This window comes from Macaca nemestrina, chromosome X (assembly GCF_043159975.1).
Source record: "Macaca nemestrina isolate mMacNem1 chromosome X, mMacNem.hap1, whole genome shotgun sequence".
In the NCBI taxonomy this organism is placed as follows: Eukaryota; Metazoa; Chordata; class Mammalia; order Primates; family Cercopithecidae; genus Macaca; species Macaca nemestrina.
Window position 1 is genome coordinate 36,034,909 of NC_092145.1, and position 25,664 is coordinate 36,060,572.

A 25,664-nucleotide genomic window follows, 5' to 3' on the forward strand; every position below is an offset into this window, starting at 1 on the left:
AAGGAAGACAGTCACCTAGCCTCCCAAGTATAATGGATGTGGTGAAATAAGAATAAAGTAACTCATGCCAATTGGATTATTAAGTACTTTACAATGTACCAAGAAGAATTTAAGTTAGACACAAGTCAGTAAAGGTGGTGCTATGGTTTGATTGTGTCCCCTCCAAAATTCAAATGTGGCCAGTGTGATAGTATTAAGAGGTGGGGGCGGGGCACAGTGGCTCACACCTGTAATCCCAGCACTTTGGGAGGCCAAGGTGGGCAAATCAAGAGGTCAAGAGATCGAGACCATCCTGGCCAACATGGTGAAACCCCGTCTCTACTAAAAATACAAAAAATTGCCAGGCACGGTGGCTCATGCCTGTAATCCCAGCTACTCGAGAGGCTGAGGCAGGCAGATCACCTGAGGTCGGGAGTTTGGGACCAGCCTAACCAACATGGAGAAACCCCATCTCTACTAAAAATGCAAAATTAGCTGGGCATGGTGGTGCATGCCTATAATCCCAGCTACTCAGGAGGCTGAGGCAGGAGAATTGCTTGAACCCAGGAGGTGGAGGTTGTGGTGAGCTGAGATCATGCAATTGCACTCCAGCCTGGGCAACAAGAGCGAAACTCCATTGCAAAAAAAAAGAAAAAGATAAATTAGCTGGGCATGGTGCCACACGCCTGTAGTCCCAGCTACTCGAGAGGCTGAGGCAGGTGGATCACTTGAATCCGGGAGGTGGAGGTTGCAGTGAGCCAAGATCACGCCACTGCACTCCAGCCTGGCAACCGAGTGAGACTGTCTCAAAAACAAAAAACAAAAAAAGAAAAAACAAAAAAAGGGCCCTTAAGAAGTGATTGGGCCTGGCTGGGCGCGGTGGCTCATGCCTGTAATCCCAGCACTTTGGGAGGCTGAGGCAGGTGGATCACCCAAGTTCAAGAACAGCTTGGCCAACATGGCGAGATCCCGTCACTACTGAAAATACTAAAATTAGCTGGGCGTGGTGGCAGGCGCCTGTAATCCCAGCTACTCGGGAGACTGAGGCAGGGGAATCACCTGAACCCGGGAGGCGGAGGTTGCAGCAGTGAGCTGAGATTGTGCCATTGCACTCCAGCCTAGGCAACAAGAGTGAAACTCCGTCTTTAAAAAAAAAAAAAAAAAGTGATTGGGCCATGAGGGGCTCCTCCCTTGTTAATGGGATGAAGGCCTTTTTTTTTTTTTTTTTTGAGATGCAGTCTTGCTCTGTCGGCCAGGCTGCAGTGTAGTGGTGTGATCTTGGCTCACCACAACCTCTGCCTCCCAGGTTCAAGCAATTCTCTGCCTCAGCCTCCCAAGTAGCTGAGATTACAGGCGTCCACCACCACGCCCAGCTAATTTTTGTATTTTTAGTAGAGATGGGGGTTTCACCATCTTGGCCAGGCTGGTCTTGAACTCCTGACCTCGTGATCCACCTGCCTCGGCCTCCCAAAGTGCTGGAATTATAGGCATGAGCCACCACGCCTGGCCGAAGACCCTTTTTAAAGAGACATCATGCAGTGTTGGGCTAGCTGGTCCTTCTGCTGTGTAAGGATGTGGCAAGAAGGTCCTCACCAGACCAGATGCTGGTGCCTTGATCTTGGACCTCCCAGCCTCCAGAACTATGAGGAATAAATTTCTATTGTTGATAAATTACTCAGTCTCAAGTAGTTTATTGTAGCAAGACAAAATGCACTAAGACAGATAGTGAATCTAGGAATGGACTCCCAAGAGAGGCTTGAGACTATCTCTTGTTGGAGTTTTCTGACACCGGGAAATCTGACATCCGAGGGCGCCTCATTGGAAGTCTGAGTGAGAGATTTACACAGACTCCCCTGAGAGGGCTGTTTGTGTTTCAGCAGCAACACTGCCCTGCATCTAACAGAGTCTCCTCCCTGGGTCCACACATAGAAAATGTCACCCCTGTCTGTCAGTTTCCTACAGAGACCTGGGAAAAATAGCAGAAAGCCCAGCCTCAGATTTGGATCCCACTGGTAGGACCTAGGAGTATGGTCGGTGGTGGTGCGGGGGGAGGGTGGGTATCTGCTCTCTGCTCCGCTCGACTCCATTCTGGTTGTCAAAGCCATCTGTCTCTCAAAAGCAGTGGAACAGAGGGCCAGAGCCTGGTACCCATGATTTCCTGCTTGTCATGGTTTGCTTCCTTCTAGCGGATGCCATGTAGCCAGGAGGCAGAGTGCGGGCCACCCTAGGTGGCTGGGAGAGGTTGGCAGCCAAAGCTCGGTGGCCTTGCTGCTGCTTCAGAGGATCTGGGCATGCGGGTTAGGGACTTAGGCAACTCGTTTAACCTCCCTGTATCCCAGTTCCCCCAACTCATGAATGGATCTTTTAATCATTGCCATAGAAGGATGCTGTGAAAGTCAAACGAAAGGAGAGCGCTGGGAAATGCCTACCTTGCATATACTTATCAAAACAGACTGAGGCCAGCTGCAAAGGAGTGTGCCGTGGGAGGGCTGGGGCTATATTTTTGAGCTAGAAGAATAAAATGACAGCAGTTTGAGAAAGAGGGGGAAGCAAGTCACCCTATCATTCTGACAGTGTCTCTTGATGATAAAAATGGAACAGGCCAGAGGGAATACTGACATTTTTGTATGCCTTTGTTTTCTTCTTCTTTTTTTTTTTTTTTTCTCGAGCTTGGAGAAGCACCTCCCACTTCACATGCCTTCCTCCTCCATCACTTACAGCTGAGAGCCCAGGATGAGGGAGTGCTACAACGTGGTTTTTCTTTATCACCTCCTCCCTCAGTCTAGCTCTCTGCATTCGCCGCCCCTTGGTTCTTCTGTGTCATGTGGCTGAAGCTGTGGGGTCTCTGCAGGGGAAATGTTTTCCCAGAAAGTGTTTAGGGGTGGATTCAAGGCTCCCGATATGTCTTAGGTCCCTGAGTGGGAATGAATTGTGGCCAGATCAACCCTCCTGGCAAAGACTGGAGATGCTTAGGCCCTTGGGCAGCATTTTCACGAATTCAGTGCTTCCCAAATGCCCTGTGTGTCACTTGCCCAGTTACTCTTCTGGTCATTCCCCTCCCAGAATGGATGAAACATTTCTCACCTCCACCCCACACCCACCTTCCATATCCATAACCTCCTCTTTCCCATGTCCAGATTTAAGGGACAGTCAGTGGAGTGGGGAGGGGTTGGAGAGAGGCTGAGATGATCATCTGATAGCAGCTGAGAGGCGAGAAGGTGAAAGAAGAGCAGCTTCAGCTGGCAGCCAAGCAATTGAAGGGATTGGTGGAGGTCCTGGAGCTGAGCTCCTGATGAAAGTCTGTGTTCTTCTGCTCTGAAGGACATTTTTGGGGTCCAGAGCTAGAGGAGAATGGAGAGGAAGGATTGGCTGTGACATCAGCCTGTGGATTAAACAAACAAGCAACAGATTTGCTGTGGGTTTCCCTGAATTGAATTGCCTCTGATAATCTGGTCTTGAACAACTAGTTCCCCCAGGGTTTAGAGTACGCACCTCATCTACTGCTTGAACCCCCTAAACGGAAGTAGCAGACCAGCAAGGGGTGGGCTTTGAAGTCAGAGAGACCAGGATTCCATACCTCATTCTGTTCCTTACTATTGTGTGCCTGCTGGCAAGTCCCTTAGCCCTTCCAGACCTCAGTTTCCCCATCTAAAGAGGAGAATAATAAGGCAACTTACCATATAGTGTTGTCGTAGAGATTCAGTGAGACAATACCATGTAAAGCAGCTGGTACCCAGTGCATAGGGCTTAACAAATTATTGCTAATGCTAACGCTGTTAGTATGATTGCCACTACCTACTCTGAAACGACTTATTTGACTTCCCACGAAGTTAATTGCTCCCTCTTCTGTGTTACTCCAGCCCTGTTTACGACCTTGATCTTTTTTTTTTTTTTTTTTTTTTGAGACAGGGTCTTGCTCTGTCACACGGGCTGGGGTGCAGTGGTGCGATCTCGGCTCACTGCAACCTCCACTTCTGGCACAACCCTCATCTTGCTGTCTGATCATTGTCGGGATGGCTTTCTCCCTGGGCACACTGTGCAGTCTCCGGGGCCAGGCTCTGTGCTTTTTTGCCATTACGTTGTTCTTAATCCCTAGCATATATCACAGGAGCTAGGGTGAGTGGGCAAATGGGTCAAAATATCTGAGATCATGGTCTGTTTCTGCAAGCAGGCTAAGAAACTTTCCCCATAGGCTCTTTACCTGTTGGTGTAAAGCCCTTTTGGGCAAAGCCCCGCCTGGGCTCACCTGGTCAGTAAACATTGATTCCGTAGTTCCATTTGGCTGTGGTGACTCAGCACTGACAGGCTGGCCAGCTCCTTGTGGACTGGGGCTCTGTGAGTGTTTCCCAGGCCCCACACTACCAAGTCGGGGCAGCTCTCTCTTCTCTGACCCATAAAGCCAGGCCAAGCTCCTCATTCCCCCTGTGAGCACCAAGCTCATAAACCTATTTGTCCTTTGCCTTTCTTTCCTCTTTCCCTAGCCTTACCACAGCCATTCAGGAAGTAGTTATTAAGCACCTGCTATGTACAGGGCACCAGACCATATACTTGAGCCCTTGATCACATACTATCTTATCTGACTTGAGTTATGTAATTTGGGCTCCCTCAACTAGACTGTAAGCTCCTAGAGGGCAAGGGAGCATGTCTTCTGCTGCTTCTTTCTGCCTTATAGCACCTACAGCAGCACCCAGCACGGTCATGTGAGTAAATCCTTAGTGACTTGCCTTCTAGGCTCACGAGTTCAGTGTCAGCTCTTTCTCCAGGGAAGGATGAGAACAAGGACAATACAGCTCAGTCAGCTTTGTGGTCTCAGTATGGACCTAGTCTTGGGGCTCTTGCACGCCAGGGAGGGAGAAGGGCCAGTGATCTGAGACCCTTCGGTACTCCTTTATCCTCTCTATCCACACAGAACCCCCCTCATTCCACTCCCCCATCTTCCAAAGGCTCTTGCCGTCAGCAGTAACTATGAATAGCGAATAGCTTGGTAATCTGTGTGTCTGCGTATTATTCTGCTTATTTTCTCTCTTTGTTCCCTATGCATTCAGCCATGTCATTGTTACCCTCTATTGTGAATTTCTGAACAGCAGAAGCTTGGACTAGGCCTCTTATCCTCACATAGTTTGGGAACTTAATAAATGCTTGTTGGTGATGATGACAGTGAGGGACATTGCAGGGTGAGGGTCTGGGGCCCCAGAGACCAACAGCAGTTGGGTTGTGTAACACTCAGTGCCTTTCCTCTGCAGTTCTCAGCTTTCGTTTGCCTTCGGTTTCAGGCCCACCTGCCGTTTGCTGTCATCGGCAGCACAGAAGAACTGAAGATAGGCAACAAGATGATGAGGGCGCGGCAGTATCCTTGGGGCATTGTGCAGGGTGAGTGAGTCTCCGGGAGAGGGGCTACATGCAGGAAACCCCTTTTGTCTGCCTCTTTGTTTGCCCCCAGCCACTATATGACAAGTTTCTAAACTGTCCCAAGTCTCTGCTCATTTGGCATGGGTCCCAAATAGCCATAGGGGTCACTAGGAAGCTAACTCTGGCTCCATACTGGGATGCCCTGATGGGAGCAAGCTTCCTCTGTCTCTCATGGGAAAAGTATTCCTAAACACAAAGACTTGCAAGGTAGGAAGGAGTGTGCGAGAAAGCCTGTGTTCTTGCCCAAGTGCACCAGGAAATGCACAAGAATGTTCACAGTAGTGTTGTTTGTAATGACAAATAATTACAAACAATCCAGATATTCATTAAAATAGACTGGATAGGCCGGACGTGGTGGCTCACGCCTGTAATCCCAGCATTTTGGGAGGCCGGGGCAGGCGGATCACGAGGTCAGGAGATCGAGACCATCCTGGTCAACATGGTGAAACCCCATCTCTACTAAAAGTACAAAAAAAAAAAAAAAAAAAAAAAAAAAAGACTGGATAATGGGAGGGTGGGAAGGGGGTAAGGGATTTTAAAAAACTACATATTGGGGCTGGGCGCAGTGGCTCACTCCTGTAATCCTAGCACTCTGGGAGGCCGTAGCGGATAGATCACCTGAAGTCAGGAGTTCAAGACCAACCTGGCCAACGTGGTGAAACCCCGTCTCTACTAAAAATACAAAAAAAAAAAAAAAAAGTCAGGCATGGTGGCATGTGCCTGTAGTCCCAGCTACTCAGGAGGCTGAGGCAAGAGAATCGCTTGAACCCAGGAGGCAGAGATTGCCGTGAGCTGAGATTTCGCCACTGCACTCCAGCCTGGGCGACAGAGCGAGATTGAAAAAAAAAAGAAAGAAACATACCATTGGATTCCCTTTGTATGAATTCCAAAAGGAGGCAAAACTAAACAAGATATATATTTTTAGGAATGCATACATGAGAGGTAAAACTGTAAAGAAAACAAAGGAATGATACTCTCCAAAGTCAGGAGAGGGGTTAAGTCTCTGCCAGGGGAGTGGGGGGATAAAGGAGGATGAGATTGGAAAAGGGCACTCAGGGGCTTCCAAGATACTGGTAATGTTTAACCTGAGTTGTGGAGACATTGGTGTTAATTTTTCAAAAATTCTTTAAATTGCACATACATATTTCATGCTCTCTTTTGAATGTATGATTATTTCACAATTGAAAAGCAATCAGACATATTGTATTACACTCAGGAAAGTTCCTTCTGGGATCTGTCTGACATATGTTAACTTACCCTCAGGGCTAGTCAGTTCAGTGCATAAGACAAGGCCAAGGACAGTGCTGTGGGTAGAAGAGGTCTTTGGTCCTGAGAGTCTACACCTAGAAACGGGCCGTGGCTGATAGGGGCATCGTGTGAAAGAGTGGCTGGTTCTCTGTAACCTCATCCCTACCACTGGGGAAACACCTGAAAGTGGGTGGCGAGTTGTCCGCATCACATATGAAGGCTGGCATGTTTTAGAACACCCCGCAGACCCACTGACAATAGCTGGATTTTCTATAGGTAGGACAAGACTGGTTGTCAGAGCTGTGCTAAGTTCTGGTCTTCTCTGCTGTTCGGAGCTGGGGTTGCTCCACTAGGAACGTTTGCAAATGGTTTCTGGACCCACAGTCCCACCCTGGGAATGGACTTGTGGTCTGAGAAACAGGAACCTGAAGTGAGATGAGGAGAAGCCAGTAGACATGGTTCCATTGACTTACTTCATCTGACGTGGACTACCCTGAACCTAAACAATAAAGGGGGCTTTGAAAGTTTTTCTTGTAAGTCTAAGTTGACTGCTCTGCTTGAATGAGGAAGAAGTTGTATATTGCTTAGGTAGCCTGCAGGGGCCTTGGAGGCACTCCGTCTGACTCACCATCAGAGATCACTGTCCAGAGATGGAGGAGGAGATGGCATATAGCATAGTACTGAGAAGTTGCATATAGCATAGTCCTGAGAAGTTGTCTTACTGATGTCATCTTTAATATTAGCCTATGTTCTATGACAGCAGGGGGCTTTATTCCTAATTCAGTGGGTCTTAAGCAGAAGGATTATGTGAGCTGATTCGGGCTTTGGAAAGACTGATGACCACAAGGCAGTCTGCTTCAACTACAGCTGACCCACTTATCCCAGGCCCCTCTCTGCCCCCACTACCCTCTTCCAGACTCTGCAAGACAGAATCTGGGGTGACTGCCTGCTCATCACTTCAGACACCATTTTTCCTACTTGTTCAGGCCAAATACCACCATCCGACACAGTGAAGCCATACCTGTAGCCACCTTGACAAAGTACTGCTTGTGACCTGGTCTAGCCAGAAATCGATTTTGCTATGACTTGGTCCACATCTGTCATTCTTGACCACTGCCCAAAATTGCAGACCTTTGCTTGCACTCTTTTGAAGAGGGGACTTGTTCACACAGGCCAGAAAGTGGGGTCCCCTTGCTCCTAGTCACCATTGCTACTGTCAGGCCATTATCTACCCTCTAAAGAAACCACCTCCTTGGAAGCTTCTACCATCCAGGTGGGCCATGCCTGCAGTCCACACCCCTCCTTGTCACTGTCATCTATCAATATCCTAGTTCTTTCCCCTTATTATTTGGAGACTTTGTCACCTCCCCTACATTGCCTGGGTTTGAGCCCTAACTCTGCAACTTACTAGCTACATAACCTTGCCTAACCTCATTGACACCTTGCAAACACCATTCCCTTCTCTGGCTGATAAATTACTATTCTTCCTTCCAGAGTCATCTTAGGGATTTTCTCTTCGGTGAAGTCTTCACTTTCCCAGGAGCTCTTAGGCCCCCCTCTTCTGAGCTTTATTGCCACTTGGCTATCCCTCTGTTTTTGTAGTTTTGCACGGAATTGTATTTGTCTATTTGCATCTATTCTTCCTCTAAACTGTAAGCTCCTGACAGCAAGATTCCATGACTTCGTTTCTGAATTCCCAGTGCCTCACACAATAATGGGAACAGAGATTCCACAAATATTGATTGGATGGATGGATAGATGGATGGATGAATGGGTGGATGGATGGATGGATGGATGGATGGATGGATGGATGGATGGATGGATGGATAGATGGATGGATGGATGGATGGATGGATAGATGGATGGATGGATAGATGGATGGATGAATGGGTGGATGGATGGATGGATGGATGGATGGATGGATGGATGGATGGATGGATAGATGGATGGATGGATGGATGGATGGATGGATGGATGGATAGATGCATATGTGCTGTTGTCCTACAAGTGGTGTAGACCAAACATTCTTTTGAAGGTCTGACTGCTGAATTTAGATTGTGGTGCTACTGACTGTCTTAACAAGTATTTTTATGGTATCACCATTTTTCATTACTGGCATTTTTGTAACCTTTCATTTACATTTTCAGTAAAAAAGAGAGGAAGTAAATTTGCAGGATCTAAATACACAGATTGCAAGGCAACGTCACTGTTAGACATTTTGCCTCTCGTTTCATCCATTTCTGCTTCCGCTGGCCTTCCTTTCAACATACTTTCAATACCCCAAACCCTGCTATGCAGTTGAAAACGAGGCCCACTGCGACTTTGTGAAGCTGCGGGAGATGCTGATTCGGGTCAACATGGAGGATCTGCGGGAGCAGACCCACACCCGGCACTATGAGCTGTATCGCCGCTGTAAGCTGGAGGAGATGGGCTTCAAGGACACCGACCCTGACAGCAAACCCTTCAGGTACCACTCCTGCCAGCCCAGTCCAGCCCAGCTCAGCTCAGCCCACCCAGGTCGTGTGGAAGCCTTCCCCTGGAGAATTCACAGGGGAGGCGAGACACGGGTGCTAAGACCTCGAGGAGCAGGGGCGGCTCACTTGCCAGTTCTGCTTGCCTGTTCACCCTTCGCCACTGCACACCTGCCAGGAGAGCTGTGGGGCGCAGGCTTGGGAAGTACTGCTGCCTTGCTTTGAAGGGCAAGGGAAGGGAGGAGGCCCAGAGGACCAGCAAGGCGGATCACCACACACACATGCACGCATCCGTGACAGCTCCAAGCAGCTGCGCTGGAGGGGATCCCCAAGCTGGGGCCCTGTTCCACGGGGTGGCAGTTGGTAACTGTCCTCTGCCCCTCTTTCTTCATCAGGCTCCAGGCACTCAGACAGGTTCTTTACCCATTTCCCCATTCTGAAACCCAGATAGGACCAGGTAGCGATCCCTTGCCATGCATCGATGAACTGCAGGCTCTTCAATTGCTGTTCTTAGTGTCTGCATTCAAGTGCAAGTTCTGTTTTGACCGCAGGATGTTAATCATCATTGGCATATTTCTTAAATCAGAATGCTTTTAGAGAAGGGAAATGTTTTTGAAAGCAGGTTATTATGCAGAGAGGAGTGATGCACCAAGTAGAAGTGTCTGATCTATATGTGTGATGTGTGAAATAAGCTCCACAGTTGAAATTACCACGTGGTGCCCTTTATGGTGGTCAAGCACTAATAAGCAAGTGAGGGAGATGTCTACCGGTTAAAAAGGCTTTCAAAGAGCCTCTGAGATCTTACACTACCTGTTCACAGCCTAAAGCTGGCCCGGAGTCAGAGCCTGACCAGTCCCTTGGGGATACTTGCTTCAGGAAGGATAGGCTCATGCCCTATACTGACAGGTGGGGCCAGGGGCCACTGGAGCACGTGGGGCTGGGGGAAGCCCTGCTTGTCTCTTTCTGGTGGGAGCCCCCTGGCTCTCTTCCCCACCTGCAGCTTTCATCTGCATTTGTAGAGGAGTAGGTGTGCCTCCACCTGGTCATTTTGTCTCCTTCCCTCCTCCTTCACTCCATCCTGAATACTCTGTTTCCTGTGTCTTCGCCTTCTTCACTCCTTCTCTGCCAGCTCCTTCTCGTGCTGCACGTAAGCATTCTTGTGCTGAAGAAACTTCCCCTTAACCCTGCTCTTTCTTACCAGCCTCTGCCCTGTCAAGAAGTCCTTGACAGGATGAGAAGGAGAAAGAGTTGTTCTATATTTGCTGTTTCCTCTTCTCCATCTCTCATTCATTCCTCAACCCACTGCAGTCTGGCTTCTGCCCCCAGCATAACCACTCAAATGCCTCTCTCCAAGGCCGGGAATCGCAAACTTGTGGCTAAGTTCAATGTTGCCTTTGGGTTCCATCTTATTTGATATCAACGCAGCACTTTATGCCATTCCTCACTGCCTCGTTGAAATGCTCTCTGCCTTTGGCTTTTCCAGCAATGTCCTGGCTGATTCTATTCCTATCTCTCCTACTATTTCTTCTCAGCCTCCTTTGCAGGCTCATTTTCTTCACCTTACTCCTTTAAATGTTGATATACACCCCCCGGGATTCTTTCCTAGGGCCTCTGCTTCTTTCACTTTCTGTTCTCTTTGCCGCTGGTTCTTTCTACTCTCACAGCCCTAATTACCACCTAGAAGTAGATGGCTCCCAAGCTAGTCTTACTTCTGAAGTCTAAACCCATTAATCCAACTGCATCCTGGACATTTCCACTCTGACATCCCATAGAGGACATCCCCGAAAATCAAGCTTAGTACAAATTCATCTTCTTCCCTCTTAAGCATGCGTCTCCAACATTCCCTGTTGCTATTCATGATACCACCATCCACCTGGTTGCCCAGGGATAATCAGAATTACCTTTGGCTCCTCCCAAGTCCTGGGAGTTCTGCTTTTCTTACCACTCCCTCCATTCCCTCCCAGCCCTTAACATTTAAGATCCTATCACTTCTTTTTTTTTCTTTTCTTTTTTTTTTTTTTTTTTTTGAGACAGAGTCTTGCTCCCTCGCCCAGGCTGGAGTGCAATGGCACAATCTCGGCTCACTGCAACCTTGGTCTCCGGGGTTCAAGTGATTCTCCTGCCTCAGCTTCCCAAGTAGCTGGGATTACAGGCACCCACCACCTCGCCCGGCTAATTTTTGTATTTTTATTAGAGACGGGGTTTCACCATATTGGCCAGGCTGGTCTTGAACTCCTGACCTCAAGTGATCCACCCACCTTGGCCTTCCAAAGTGCTGGGATTACAAGCATGAGCCACCACACCCAGCCAAGATCCTGTCACTTCTTACTTGGATTGATGGAAAGTCTATCCTTCTCACAACACAGCCAGAGTGGTCCTTCTCATTTTCAAATTGGATCTAGTACTACTTCCTGCTTTAAAACCATGCAGTGCATACACGTCCAATTTTTAAATATGTCATTCAAAGCCTGTTCTCTTCCACCAGGCTCAGGAACTTCGTCTGCCTCTACTCCAGCATTGCCATGGTGCTCTCTGGCCATGTTGAACCACACCTGGCTCCCTAAGAATGTCATTCTCTCTCCACACGAGCTTTCTTACATGCTGCCCTCTTTGGATCACAGTTCCACCTCTTCTTCACCAGGCTATTGCCTTTTTTTTTTTTTTTTTTTTTTGAGATGGAGTCTCACTCTGTCACACAGGCTGGAGTGCAGTGGCGCGATCTTGGCTCACTTCAACCTTCGCCTAGCAGGCTCAAGCGATTCTCCTGCCTCAGCCTCCCAAGTAGCTGGGATTACAGGCATCCACCACAACGCCCGGCTAATTTTTTATATTTTTTGGTAGAGATGGGGGTTTCACCATGTTGGCCAGGCTGGTCTCGAACTCCTGACCTCAGGTGATCCACCGGCCTTGGCCTCCACAGTGCTGGAATTACAGGTGTGAGCCACCGCACCCAGCCTATCATCTCCTATTTCTTTAAAAATAAGCTTAGGCCAGGGGCATTTCCCACTAGACCATGAGTTCCTTGATGGCAAGTATGATGGCTGTTGGCTGTAGAGGCTGAGTGACTAGCATCATGTCAATTAGTACTGAGTCTAGCACATATGGAGTCTCCTCAAGCATTTGTTGAAATAGTTCATTCATGTGGTCGGTTTCAGAGCTAGGGCCTGGCAGCATTGTGCAAGGGAAAACCCAGATGAAGAGACGGGAGACTTAGCTTCTGGTCAAAGGTCTCCCTCTAACTAGCCATGGAGCCTTGAGCAAGACACCTCACCTCTCTGGGCCTCAGTTTTCTCATCCGTAGAACAAGAGTATAGAATCAGATATTCTAAGTCTCTCCAGTTCACTAGGGTTGCCCCATCCCTCTTCGGAAGCCCTGTGGGCATGCTGTCATGGGTCAAGCCAGGTGCCCACAGCTTTGTGGTTCTATTTTTGTACCTGGCTCACAACTGGGGAAGGGAGGACAGAGGAACCCAGTGAGGATCTTTGGGGCCAGTTTTATCAAACAGGAGCCATTCCAAAGGAAGAAGAATTAACCTGACCATGTTCGCAGTTTACAGGAGACGTATGAGGCCAAAAGAAATGAGTTCCTGGGGGAACTCCAGAAAAAAGAAGAGGAGATGAGACAGATGTTCGTCCAGAGAGTCAAAGAGAAAGAAGCAGAGCTCAAAGAGGCAGAGAAAGAGGTAAATGTGAGCCTGGTGATTATTAAAATGTCAAGAAACAACAGCTGCTGGTCAGGCTGTGGAAAAATAGGAACGCTTTTACACTGTTGGTGTGAATGTAGATTACTTCAACCATTGTGGAAGACAGTGTGGTGATTCCTCAAAGACCTAGAATCAGAAATACCATTCGACCCAGCAATCCTATAGATCATTTTATTATAAAGATACATGCACACATATGTTCACTGCAATACTATTCACAATAGGAAAGACATGGACTCAACCCAAATGCCCATCAATGATAGACTGGGTAAAGAAAATGTGGTACATATACACCATGGAATACTATAGAGCCATGAAAAGGAATGAGAGGATGTTCTTTACAGGGATGTGAATGGAGCTGGGAGCCATTATCCTCAGCAAACTAACACAGGAACAGAAATCCAAACATCGGGCTGGGCATTGTGGCTCACGCCTGTAATCCCAACACTTTGGAAGGCCGAGGTGGTTGGATCACCTGAAGTCAGGAGTTCGAGAACAGCCTGACCAACATGGTGAAACCCTGTCTCTACTAAAAATACAACAATTAGTGGAGTGTGGCGGCACATGCCTATAGTCCCAGCTACTTGGGAGGATGAGGCAGGAGAATCACTTGAATCTGGGAGGCGGAGGTTACAGTAAGCTGAGATCGTGCCACTGCACTCCAGCCTGGGTGACAGAGCAAGACTCTATCTCAAAAAGAAAAAAAAGAAAGGAAACACTTAATTACTTCACAAATCTCTTCCACATTTAACCTGTCGCACTCTCAAGGGTTCTCACCAAAGCCCATGACAAGGGCATTGGTTTTTTTTTTTTTTTTTTTTTTTTTTTTTTCCAGTTTCACTTAAAAAGAAAAAAAAAGTCAGACAGATGCCTTGGCTCAGGTCTGTAATCCCAGCACTTTGGGAGGCTAAAGCGGGTGGATTGCTTGAGCCCAGGAGTTCAAGACCAGCCTGGGCAACATACTGAGGCTCCGTCTCTATTAAAAATACAAAAAATTGGCCGGGCGCGGTTGCTCACACCTGTAATCCCAGCACTTTGGGAGGCCGAGGTGGGCGGATCACGAGTTCAGGAGTTCGAGGCCAGCCTGGCTAATATGGTGAAACCCCGTCTCTACTAAAATTACAAAAAATTAGCCAGGTATGGTGGTACGCACCTGTAGTCCCAGCTACTTGGGAGGCTGAGGCAGAAGAATTGCTTGAACCCAGGAGGTGGAGGTTGCAGTGAGCCGAGATTGTGCCACTGGACTCCAGCCTGGGCGACAGAGTGAGACTCCATCTCAAAAAATAATAATAATAAAAATAAAAAAGTACAAATACAAAAAATTAGCCAGGCATGGTGGCATGTGCCTGTAGTCCCAGCTACCCAGGAAGCTAAGGTGGGAGGAATGCTTGAGCCGAGAGATCGAGGCCACTGCACTCCAGCCTGCGTGACAAAGTGAGACTGTCTCAATAAAAAAAAAGAAAAAGAAAAAAAGATGTCACCCATCACTTCTAGGAGAATTGAGGGGATCTCAAAGACAAATTAATAAAAGTACAACAAACAAAAGCCAGGTTAAGGCAACTGATAGGCAGCCCTAGTGACTAAGAGATGCTTTAGGCCAGTTGCGGTGGCTCACGCCTGTAATCCCAGCACTTTGGGAGGCCGAGGCAGGCGGATCACGAGGTCAGGAGATCGAGACCATCCTGGCTAACTTGGTGAAACCTTGTCTCTATTAAAAATACAAAAAAAATTAGCCAGGAGTGGTAGCATGCGCCTGTAGTCCCAGCTACTCGGGAGGCTGAGGCAGGAGAATCACTTGAACCCGGGAGGCGGAGGTTGCAGCCGAGATCGTGCCACTGCACTCCAGCCTGGGCGACAGAGCAATACTCTGTCTCCAAAAAAAAAAAAAAAAGAAAGAAAGAAAAAAGAAAAGAGCTGGTTTATACAGCAAGTCTATCACTCACCTACCTAAGTGACAGTGTCAAATACCCCCAGGACCCAGAGAACCAACTTTCTTCATGGTATGCTGCAAGTGCTACAGAATCCTAAACTCTTTTCCGAATCCATGAAAGAAAGTGCAATTCAACTTGCTCTGCTCTTACTATTCAGGGTAGTTTATTGCATTTTAGTTTGTGACTGTCTGTGCCTCTTGTTCTTTGATCCACCTACCACAATGGCATAGCAGAATATTCTTTTTTTTTTTTTTCCCCGAGACAGAGTCTCGCTCTGTTGCCCAAGCTGGAGTACAGTGGTGCGATCTTGGCTCACTGCAAGCTCCGCCTCCCAGGTTCAAGCGATTCTCCTGCCTCAGCCTCCCGAGTAGCTGGGATTATAGGCACGCGTCACCACGCCCAGCTGATTTTTGTACTTTTAGTAGAGACGAGGTTTCATCATGTTGGGCAGGCTGGTCTAGAACGCCTGACTTCGTACCACCCACCTTGGCTGGGATTGAGCTGACTACCGGGATTACAGCACTCCCAAAGTGCTGGTACTACAGGCATGAGCCACTGTGCCTGGCCCAGAATATTCTTCTTGTTCTTTGGGTTTCTGGTTCTATTCAGGACTAATGAAGCCTCCCTTTAGTTAAGGCTGAGGTGTCTGTACTCATTCCATGTCATAAAATCCTTTTTATTTCCTTCCATGCCCAAAGCCAAGCATTTCCATTGACTGACTTTCCCATTACTGAAGTTTTCTCTGTGATCCGTGGTGATCCTTCCTGATTGTGGGGTTAAGAAAAGACAGGGGTTCCTTACACATAAGAGGTCCCGTTATATAATGCTCTAAATACTGGGTTGACCATAGTCAAATTCCTTACTTGTTAGACCTTCTGTTTCCTCATAAAATAGAGATAATAAAGAACCTACCTCATAGGAATGTGGTAACAATTAGATAAGTTAATATACATAAAGGGCTTATAAAAGTTAGTGCTTAGCCTATAATAATTTCTCAGTAATTTTTTTTTTTTTGAGACGGAGTCTTGCTGTGTTGCCTAGGCTGGAGTGCAGTGGTGTGGTCTCGGCTTAGTACAACCTCTGCCTCCCAGGTTCAGGTGATTCTCCTCCCTCAGCCTGCTGAGTAGCTGGGACTACAGGCACATGCCACAATGCCTGGCTAATTCTCGTATTTTTAGTAGAGACGGGGTTTCCCCATGTTGGCCAGGCTGGTGTTGAACACCTGACCTCAAGTAATCTGCCCACCTCGGCCTCCCAAAGTGCTGGGATTACAGGCCTGAGCCCGGCCAGCACTCAGTAAATGTTATATTATTTTCATTGATGTTATTATTGAACATGTGTGGTAACTATGGGGACTCTTTTTAACAAAATGTCTGACTAAACACAATGCAGTGTTCCTTTACCATATTCAGGAGCAGAGACTTGGAGATAAAATGACAGGAGGAGAGAATGATCCAGAGCATGGTGCCTTTGGTGCCATCATGGCAATCCCTGACAGAAATGCCCCCTGAGGTTCCAGGGTCCTGCAGGGTCACAGCCCTACTGGTCCCCACCCATCTGGGCTTGGCCAGGCTGGGGACTGCTCACAGGGGACTCTCTCCAATCTCCCTGTGCTTCCCTGCCAGCTGCATGAGAAGTTTGACCGTCTGAAGAAACTGCACCAGGACGAGAAGAAGAAACTGGAGGATAAGAAGAAATCCCTGGATGATGAAGTGAATGCTTTCAAGCAAAGAAAGACAGCAGCCGAGCTGCTCCAGTCCCAGGGCTCCCAGGCTGGAGGCTCACAGACTCTGAAGAGAGACAAAGAGAAGAAAAAGTAAGTAGCAGTCTGCTCTGGGGTGGTGCCTTCTCTTTCCTGCTGCTCATCCTCCCGGGGCAGGACGTGGCACCTGAAGGGGCTGAGGACTGGTGACCAGAGGTGAGCTGCGGGCTGTCAGACTGGTTGAGGTACCTATAACTGGTCCCAGCATCCCTGTGGGACCTTTTGATTCCCTGAGCTTGGGGAGTTGAGAATAGGGGAGGGGTGTGGTCCCAGAGGCCCAGCCCATCTGTCCAGCTTGCTCAGGAAAGCCCTGCAAACTCAAGGTCCATGGGAGAGGAAGGGAAAAGAGGAAAAGCAAAGGGAGAGTGAGAGAGCAGAAGGGAGGAAAAAAATTAGAGGTGCAGCAATATAAGAGAGGAACAAGGCCTCTCAATATAAGAGAGGAACAAGGTGGCTCACGCCTGTAATCCCAGCAGTTTGGGAGGCCAAGGCAGGAGGAACACTTGAGGTCAGGAGTTCGAGACCAGCCTGGCCTATATGGCAAGACCCCATCTCTACTTAAAAAAAAAAAAAAAAAAAAAATAGGCTGGGCGCAGTGGCTCATGCCTATAATCCCAGCACTTTGGGAGGCCGAGGCGGGTGGATCACGAGGTCAGGAGATCGAGACAATCCTGGTTAACATGGTGAAACCCCATCTCTACTAAAAATACAAAAAAATTAGCTGGGTTTGGTGGTGGGCGCCTGTAATTCCAGCTACTTGAGAGGCTGAGGCAGGAGAATGGCATGAACCCGGGAGGTGGAGCTTGCAGTGAGCCAAGATCGCGCCACTGCACTCCAGCCTGGGCTACAGAGCGAGACTCCATCTCAAAAAATAAAAAATAAAAAAAAAGAGTTAGAGACCAGCCTGACCAACATGGTGAAACCCTGTCTCTACTAAAACCACAAAAATTAGCCAGGCGTGGTGGCGTGAGCTTGTAATCCCAGCTACTCAGGAGGCTGAGGCAGGAGAATCGCTTGAACCCAGGAGGTGGAGGTTGCAGTGAGTTGAGATCATACCACTGCCCTCCAGGTTGGGCGACAGAGCGAGACTCCATCTAAAAAAAATAAAAATAAAAATACAGAAATTAGCTGGGTGTGGTGATGCACACCTATAGTCCCAACTACTCAGGAGGCTGAGGCAGGCGGATCACTTGAACCTGGGAGGTGTAGGTTACAGTGAGCCGAGATCACACCACTGCACTCCAGCCTGGGCAATGGAGTGAGACTCCATCTGAAAAAAAAAAAAAAAATAGAAAAGAAAGAGAGGAACAAAAAGAACTGCAGATATGGTATAATCCCAGCACTTTGGGAGGCCAAGGCGGGTGGATCACTTGAGTTCAGGAGTTCGAGACCAGCCTGGCCTACATGATGAAACCTTGTCTCCACTAACAATACAAAAAATTAGCCAGGCGTGGTGGCGTGCGCCTGTAATCCCAGCTACTTGGGAGGCTGTGCAGGAGAATTGCCTGAACCGAGGAGGCGGAGGTTGCAGTGAGCTAAGATCGCACCACTGCACTCCAGCCTGGGCAACAGATTGAGACTCTGTCTCGAAAAGAAAAAGAAAAGAAGTGCAGATACAGGGTAGTGGAAGAAAGAGAGAGCCTTTAGCAGAAACTCAGTGCACTCTCTCCCCACCCCTGCCCTATATCTGAGGTTGCTCATCTCTCCTTGGCCGTAGTCCCACCCTCACCCTGCCTCAGTTCTTACTCGCTGCAGCCAACAGAATTTAACTGCTGCCACTGAAGGCTGCAGCCCAGCCCTGATTGCCTACCTCTTTTTTTTTTTTTTTTTTTTTTTTTTTGAGACGGAGTCTAGCTCTGTTGCCCAGGCTGGAGTGCAATGGCCGGATCTCAGCTCACTGCAAGCCCCGCCTCCTGGGTTCACGCCATTCTCCTGCCTCAGCCTCCCAAGTAGCTGGGAGTACAGGCGCCCGCCACCTCGCCCGGCTAATTTTTTTTTGTATTTTAGTAGAGACGGGGTTTCACCGTGTTAGCCAGGATGGTCTCGATCTCCTGAACTCGTGATCCGCCCGTCTCGGCCTCCCAAAGTGCTGGGATTACAGGCTTGAGCCACCGCGCCCGGCCGATTTCCTACCTCTTTGTGATCCCTCCCTGCTGGCTTAGTTCTGCCCAGCCTGGGGTGCTGAGAACTTAACAGGGGAGCCCTCAGATGTCAGTGTATGCTGCATGTGCCCCATCCTCAATCTGTGGAATGATTTTAAGACTTCTCATCTCCCCTGGTATTAGAACAGTGACTCCTAGATACCATGTGGGTCAATAATCCTCACCCAACCCCAGTCTCTGCTTGCTGAAGTTATCAATTCCTCATCCTAGAACCAGAGAAAAGTATTTCAACGGGATCTAGAAAAACTCCTGTGGTGCCCTTGTGCCCTGCAGTTGTTTGTGCAGTGTGGGTTGAGGTGTTCCAAGGTGGACTGTTTAGCAGTGTCTTTACTAAAGGGTACTGAGGATCCAAAAGGTGTCCATGGTCATTGCCTTCTGTTTTCAGCCATTTGTTCCTGGACTTAACTATGGGATATTTTTGCCAAAAGGAAGAAACACCTTCCTTTCCTCTGGCTTATCACTTAGGAATAACATGGTAACTTTTGCTTAACAGTAAAATACGTTATATTTGAAGGCACTCAGCTTTGCAATCCAATTACTCTTTATTCAAATGCGTAATTTAAACATCTTGGCTGGGTACAGTGGCTCATGCCTGTAATCCCAGCACTTGGGGAAGCTGAGGCAGGCAGATCACCTGAGGTCAGGAGTTTGAAACCAGCCTGGGCAACATGGCGAAACCCCGTCTCTACTAAAAATACAAAAATTAGCTGGGTGTGATGGCCCACACCTGTAGTCCCAGCTACTCAGGAGGCTAAGGCAGGAGAATCACTTGAGCCTGGGAGGTGGAGGTTGCACAGCCAAGATCGTGCCACTGCACTCCAGCCTGGGTGACAGAGTGAGACTTTGTCTAAAAAAAAAAAAAAAAAAAAAAGAACATCTTCACCAATTAGTCCAGAAATTTTTCTTACTGAATCTTAATACTATATGTCAAATTCACTGATGAATGAACTTTTTTGGTATTACCTGATGGATAAAGTTCAACTAGCCAGAAAAAAAGTCTCTTTGGACACACCCTGTACTGTATTAACTTATCTGTCGTGGTGTATTAGTTGCACCAGCAGGAATGAATTCCTATTTTTAAGATCAGAAAAATCTAAATTTGTCATCCAGCTATAACTGCTGCCTTCATGGTCCTGTGGTATTTGTTAACTCAGTACCTGGGGCAGTTTCATAGCCTGCTTGTGGGAGTTAGGAATTGGTTTGTTCAGGCTACATTGAAACTATAAATATTCCCTATTCAGATGTTCAGTAAAAGTTCTTCTCACATCAAGCTTTCCCCTTGTTGCCCTTACTGACTGACTTCTCCGACCCCAGGCAGGAGACCCCAAGAGGGAGATACCCCTCTCTACTCTCCAGGAATATTTGGGGTTGGTGACAGTGCTCCTTTCCAATTCTGAAATGGGTGAAAACCCTGCTGGCATGTGGCACCTCATATTAGCAATAAGGGCCTGACAGAATGACCTGTCTTCTTCCGTACTTCCAGATGCAGAAATGGCCCTGGGTTTTGGCTTCTTATGTAATTTCATGAGCAATTGGTTAACTTCTGGAAGAGCCACCGTTAGACCTGTGCTACCCTCCTCCCATAGTCATGGTAGTGAGTTTTGAGGGCAGAAATGGTGGTAGTAGTATTTCTTCTTGAGAGATGGTGGTTGGATCTAAGAGTCACATATTCAGAATTTCCTTTAGCTGCCCCTAAAGAGATTAAGAAAGTATTGGCCAGCCGCGGTGGCTCACGCTTGTAATCCCAATACTTTGGGAGGCCAACGCAAAGGATTGCTTGAGTCTAGGAGTTTGAGATTAGCCTGGGCAACATAGTGAAGCCCCTGTCTCTACAAAAAAAAAAAATTAAACATTAGCTGGGCCTGGTGGCACTTGCGTATCATCCCAGCTACTCAGGAGGCTGAGGTGGGAGAATTGCTTGAACCTGGGAGGTTGAGGCTGCAGTGAGCCGTGATTGCACCACTGCACTCCAGTCTGGGCAACAGAGGGAGACCCTGACTTAAAAAAAAAAGAGTATCAGTGTTTCAGGGGTTCCTACCAGTCCACCCTTCCCACTTCCCCTTCCTGCTACTCCTAATCACCTTTGACCTCTAACCCTTCATTGTTTGTGTCAAGTCATAATATTTGATTTCTCCTCATGCTCACTCCATCTTCATCAGCTCTTACTGTTTTACAGTTAACTCTGCTGTTTGCTGCATGCTGCATGAGACCCAGGGTCCTGGTAAGCTTGATTAACTCTAAATAGAACTAGCAGTGGCTTCTAGAACATATCTCCCCCAATCCTGCACCCCCAACACAAGCATCTAATCATAGAAGAAGCTGCTTCATTGGTCTAGCTGGTTTTCTCTCGTGACTTATAATATAGTCACGAAATAGTCTAGTGTGGTTTCAAGTGTACATGTGGAATGCCTGCCTGCCTGATTAAAATGAGGGGTCGTTTTCAGACTTTTGCTGCTAGAACAGCTGGGTAACACAGGTGGATCCTGTGATCAGTATTTGAGGTTTCAGTGTGGGCAGTTTTTTTCTTAAAGAGCCATAATCGGGCCGGGCACTGTGGCTCACAGACCTGTAATCCCAGCACTTTCGGAGGCCGAGGAGGGCAGATCACCTGAGATCGGAAGATTGAGACCATCCCGGCTAACATGGTGAAGCCCCATCTCTACTAAAAATACAAAAAAAATTAGCCGGGCGTGGAGGCACAGGCCTGTAATCCCAGCTACTTGGGAGTCCGAGACAGGAGAATCACTTGAACCCGGGAGGCGGAGGTTGCAGTGAGCCGAGATCACGCCATTGTACTCCAGCCTGGGCAACAAGAGTGAAACTCCATCTCAAAAACAAAAGGAGCTATAACCATCATTTTCAAAATTAATGAAACCATAGTGATGAGAGAAACTTTGGGTTTCACAAGGTCTGTCCTGCAGTGTCACAGTCAGCATCAACCCTCTCCCATCTCCCTGCATCAGGTTTGAGAATGTCCAGAGTCAATGGAAACTCACTTCTCTGTTTCCTGCTGGTGGCAGTTTCTTATCTGAGGGGTTCAAGTTCTCAAATTTCCTTTGACTGTACCCCTCAAAACCATAATAAGGCTGAGAGCAGTGGCTCACGCCTATAATCCTAGCACTTTGGGAGGCCGAGGCGGGTGGATCACCTGAGGTCGGGAGTTCGAGACCAGCCTGACCAACATGGAGAAACCCTGTCTCTAGTAAAAATACAAAATTAGCCAAGCGTGTTGGTGCATGCCTGTAATCCCAGCTACTCGGGAGGCTGAGGCAGGAGAATCGCTTGAACCTGGGAGGCAGAGGTTGCGGTGAGCCAAGATCACGCAATTGCACTCCAGCCTGGGCAACAAGAGTGAAACTCCGTCTCAAAAAAACAAAACAAAAACCTATAATAAAAGTGGAGGAAAATGAAGAGATCTTAGAAATTACAGAGAATTCCTTACATTTAATCCTACAAGTACTGGCCTCATGAAAACCTCTTATAAGGAGATCAGCAGGTAAGGATTCCTCAGTGCTAGATGTTGTATTAATAAAAGTTTATAAAGTATCACATAGTTTATAGAGAGACTGAAAGCAGGGATTAAGGACCTTCTATCTCCTCTACTAGACTCAGGTAGTGGATGGAAAGGAAATACAAACATTTTTAATTTAACATAATTAGGGTTATTTCCGTTTGTTTCTTTTTTTGAGACAGAGTCTCACTCTGTCGCCAAGGCTAGAGTGCAGTGGCACAATCCCAGCTCCCTGCAACCTCCGCCTCCTGGGTTCAAGCAATTCTCATGCCTCAGCCTCCCAAGTAGCTGGGATTATAGGCATGTGCCACTATTCCTGGCTAATTTTTGTATTTTTAGTAGAGACCAGGTTTTACCATGTTGGCCAGGCTGGTCTCAAACTCCTGACCTCAGGTGATCTGCCTACCTTGGCCTCCCAAAGTGCTGAGATTACAGGCGTGAGCCACTGCACCCAACTAAGGGTTATTTTTTTTTTTTTAAACTTTACCATGGAAACTTTAAAACATGAGCAAAATAAGAGAGGATAATACAGTTCAGCCCAGAGCCCAGCCCCCAAACAACCATAAACGTATGCCCAGTCTTGTTTCATCAATTACCACAGACCTGCTGAATTATTATAAAGCAAAACTATATCCTTTTATCTGTGAATACTTTAGTATATATCTCCAAGAGATAACGATTCTTTTAAAAAAAACATAACCACAACCCCACCATTATCACACCTATACAATGAACAATAATTCATTAACATGAAATGTCTAGTCAGTGTTTGAAACATCCCGGTTGTCTCATAAATGCCCTTTTACATTTGGTTTGTTTGGATCGGGGAATATAAAATATAGAAAAGACTTTTCCCCACTCACCCATGTAGTTTATGATTTAAATGGAGAACCTGCTGTTAGTCACCAAACTGATTGCCGCAGCTATTGCACTGGGGACTCAGGGCAGCTGGCAAAACATCCTGCTTGGAAGCAAATCCTGAAGAGGAAGTCCATAGAGGTTTCTGCAACATAAGGCCCATGAAACCGGGCCAAAGGAAACAATCTTAAAAGAACAATGACTTGATTTACTGTCTGGCTTAACAGCAAGTCTTGGAGCCCCTGCTAGTTGATTGGAATTAAACAGTAGATTTCCATTTAGGAAGACAGTTCCTAGAATGTCTGTCCATTCCTTGCACTGTATGTAGTTCCAGTGCCTAGCGAAGTGTCTGACATGTAATAAGAACTTGGTTCATGTGTTATGTTCTTTGTTCCCCCATTTTTAATGAGGTGAGCAGGAAATATGTATTCTAGTTAATGAGATTTCAGTTAATTCAGGTTTCACGGCACATGGCTTGACACAATTGCATACAGGTTTCCCCAAGTAAATCAGTGTTAGTGGCCATTCCTAAAATGAATTCTGGCAAAACTATAATTAAAGCTACACTTTACAAGTGAGAGGCAATTGGTAAACAGCTGGAACAGCCAACCCCAACCCCAAGTAGGTTGGCTCTTCCTGGCAGGCTTCTCCCTGGCAGACCACGAAAGCAGTTCCAGACCAACTGCTTGGTCACAGGAGGCTTTGGCCCCCCCAGGATCTGAAAGCAGCAAAGGCAACCCGCCCCCTCCTCAAAGCCCTCATTCAAGGGGTGGATCACAAAGGCCACCTAGAATGCAGGCAGAGTGAGGCTTACTGTGCCTCCACATTTTGAAATTGCTTGAGGCGCTACTTATAGCTCTCTGCATTTGTAAAAGCGATTCATTTGTGACCCCCCACATAGTTGCAGATACTCTATCTCAGTCGTTATTGGTCCTTAGGAGTGCACAGTATATGGACAGTATACACACATCAAAATATATCAGCCTTCCCATGAAACCTAGAACATAGGCCATTGCAGTGTTTTTTAGGTTACTCTTCCCCTAGGAAGTAGACAAAGAATAAAAATAAGATATGAGCATTTGTATAGCTTTTATTACTTTCCAAAGTGGTTTTGTTGTTGTTGTTGTTGTTTTTGGTTTTGGGGGTTTTTTGATATGGTATCTCATTTTATACTTACAACAGGTCTGTGAGGTAGAGAAGGAATAATCCCCAGTTTGCAGGATGAGTAAATGGAGGCTGGGTGAGGTGGCTCACTCCTGTAATCCTAGCGCTTTGGGAGGCTGAGGTGGGAGGATCACTAGAGCCCAGGAGTTGGAGACCAGCCTGGGCAACATGGTGAAACCCCGTCTCTATTTTTTTGTTTTGTTTTGTTTTAAAGAGAGTTGGCCGGGCATGGTGGCTCACGCCTGTAATCCCAGCACTTTGGGAGGCCAAGGCGGGCAGATCACCTGAGGTCAGGAGTTTGAGACCAGCCTGGCCAACATGGTGAAACCCCATCTCTACTAAAAATATAAAAATTAGCTGGGCGTGGTGGCAGGTGCCTGTAATACCAGCTACTCTAGAGACTGAGGCAGGAGAATCGCTTGAACCCGGGAGGTGGAGGTTGCAGTGAGCTGAGACCACACCATTGCACTCCAGCCTGGGCAACAGACCAAGACTCCATCTCAAAAAAAAAAAAAAGAGAGAGAGAGAGAGAGTAAAGAGAGTAAATGGAGGAGCAGAGAATTTAAGGAATTTACCAAGGACCACACGGTGAGTTGGTGGCAGAACTCCTAATTTCTGATATAAATGACCATTCACCTCAGCGTGTGTATACCTTCAAAGTGTATGTATGGGAGTATATTCCCTTTGAGGAAGTGACTGTAAAACATACTCATTTATGCCCATACTTCTATCCCTGACAGATATCTAATAGTCTTTATTTAATGGGATAAATTTATTCTTCGGGTAATAAATAGGGGCTTAGATCTATAGCCAAGGAATTCTCAGGGACATTGCATGTGATAGTCTTAAATAAACAACAGCTCTGGCGCCGGGCGCAGAGGCTCGTGCCTATAATCCTAGCACTTTGGAAGGCCGAGGCAGGCGGATCACCCGAGGTCAGGAGTTCGAGACCAGCCTGGCCAACATGGTGAAACCCCGTCTCTACTAAAAATACAAAATTAGACGGGCATGGTGGCAGGCGCCCGTAATCCCAGCTACTTGGGAGGCTGAGGCAGGAGAATCGCTTGATCCTGGGAGGCAGAGGTTGCAGTGAACCAAGATCGCGCCATTGCACTCCAGCCTGGGTGACAGAGCAAGACTCCGTCCCAAAAGAAATAAAAATAAAAATACACAGACACACATACACACACACACACACACACACACACACACACACCAGCTCTGGGCCCAGCTGTGACTCTTTTGCGGCCACAGGCAAGTCTATTGACTTCTCTTGTGTTTCTCGGTCTACTCATATGTATAATGGGGATCAGTCCTACTTGCCGTATATTTGTCACAGGAATGAAACTTACATGGAAGAGAGGTGAAAGTATTATTTAAGCACAAACCAATGATGGGTTTCCATAGTTCATGTTTTCAGTTAACTGTGGTCTGGACCCTAGAGCAGAGTTCAGCAACCAGCAAC

General features: G+C 47.4%; 1 protein-coding gene across 8 annotated transcripts in view; it reads left to right on the forward strand.

The window, feature by feature from the left end:
• Positions 1–25,664, forward strand: part of SEPTIN6 (septin 6) — an 80,993-nt gene that overhangs the window by 49,854 nt on the left and 5,475 nt on the right. For 4 of the 8 annotated variants that reach the window (XM_011718524.2, XM_024788680.2, XM_011718520.3 and 1 more), the window contains exons 6-10: positions 5,253–5,349; positions 8,935–9,103; positions 12,658–12,790; positions 16,368–16,558; positions 20,843–20,887. In XM_011718524.2, the coding sequence (XP_011716826.2) occupies positions 5,253–5,349; positions 8,935–9,103; positions 12,658–12,790; positions 16,368–16,558; positions 20,843–20,846 (594 nt within the window). In that variant the 3' untranslated portion in view covers positions 20,847–20,887. The remainder of the gene's footprint in view (positions 1–5,252; positions 5,350–8,934; positions 9,104–12,657; positions 12,791–16,367; positions 16,559–20,842; positions 20,888–25,664) is intronic. The other 4 variants (XM_011718519.2, XM_011718522.2, XM_071089290.1 and 1 more) reach the window with 1 other exon arrangement.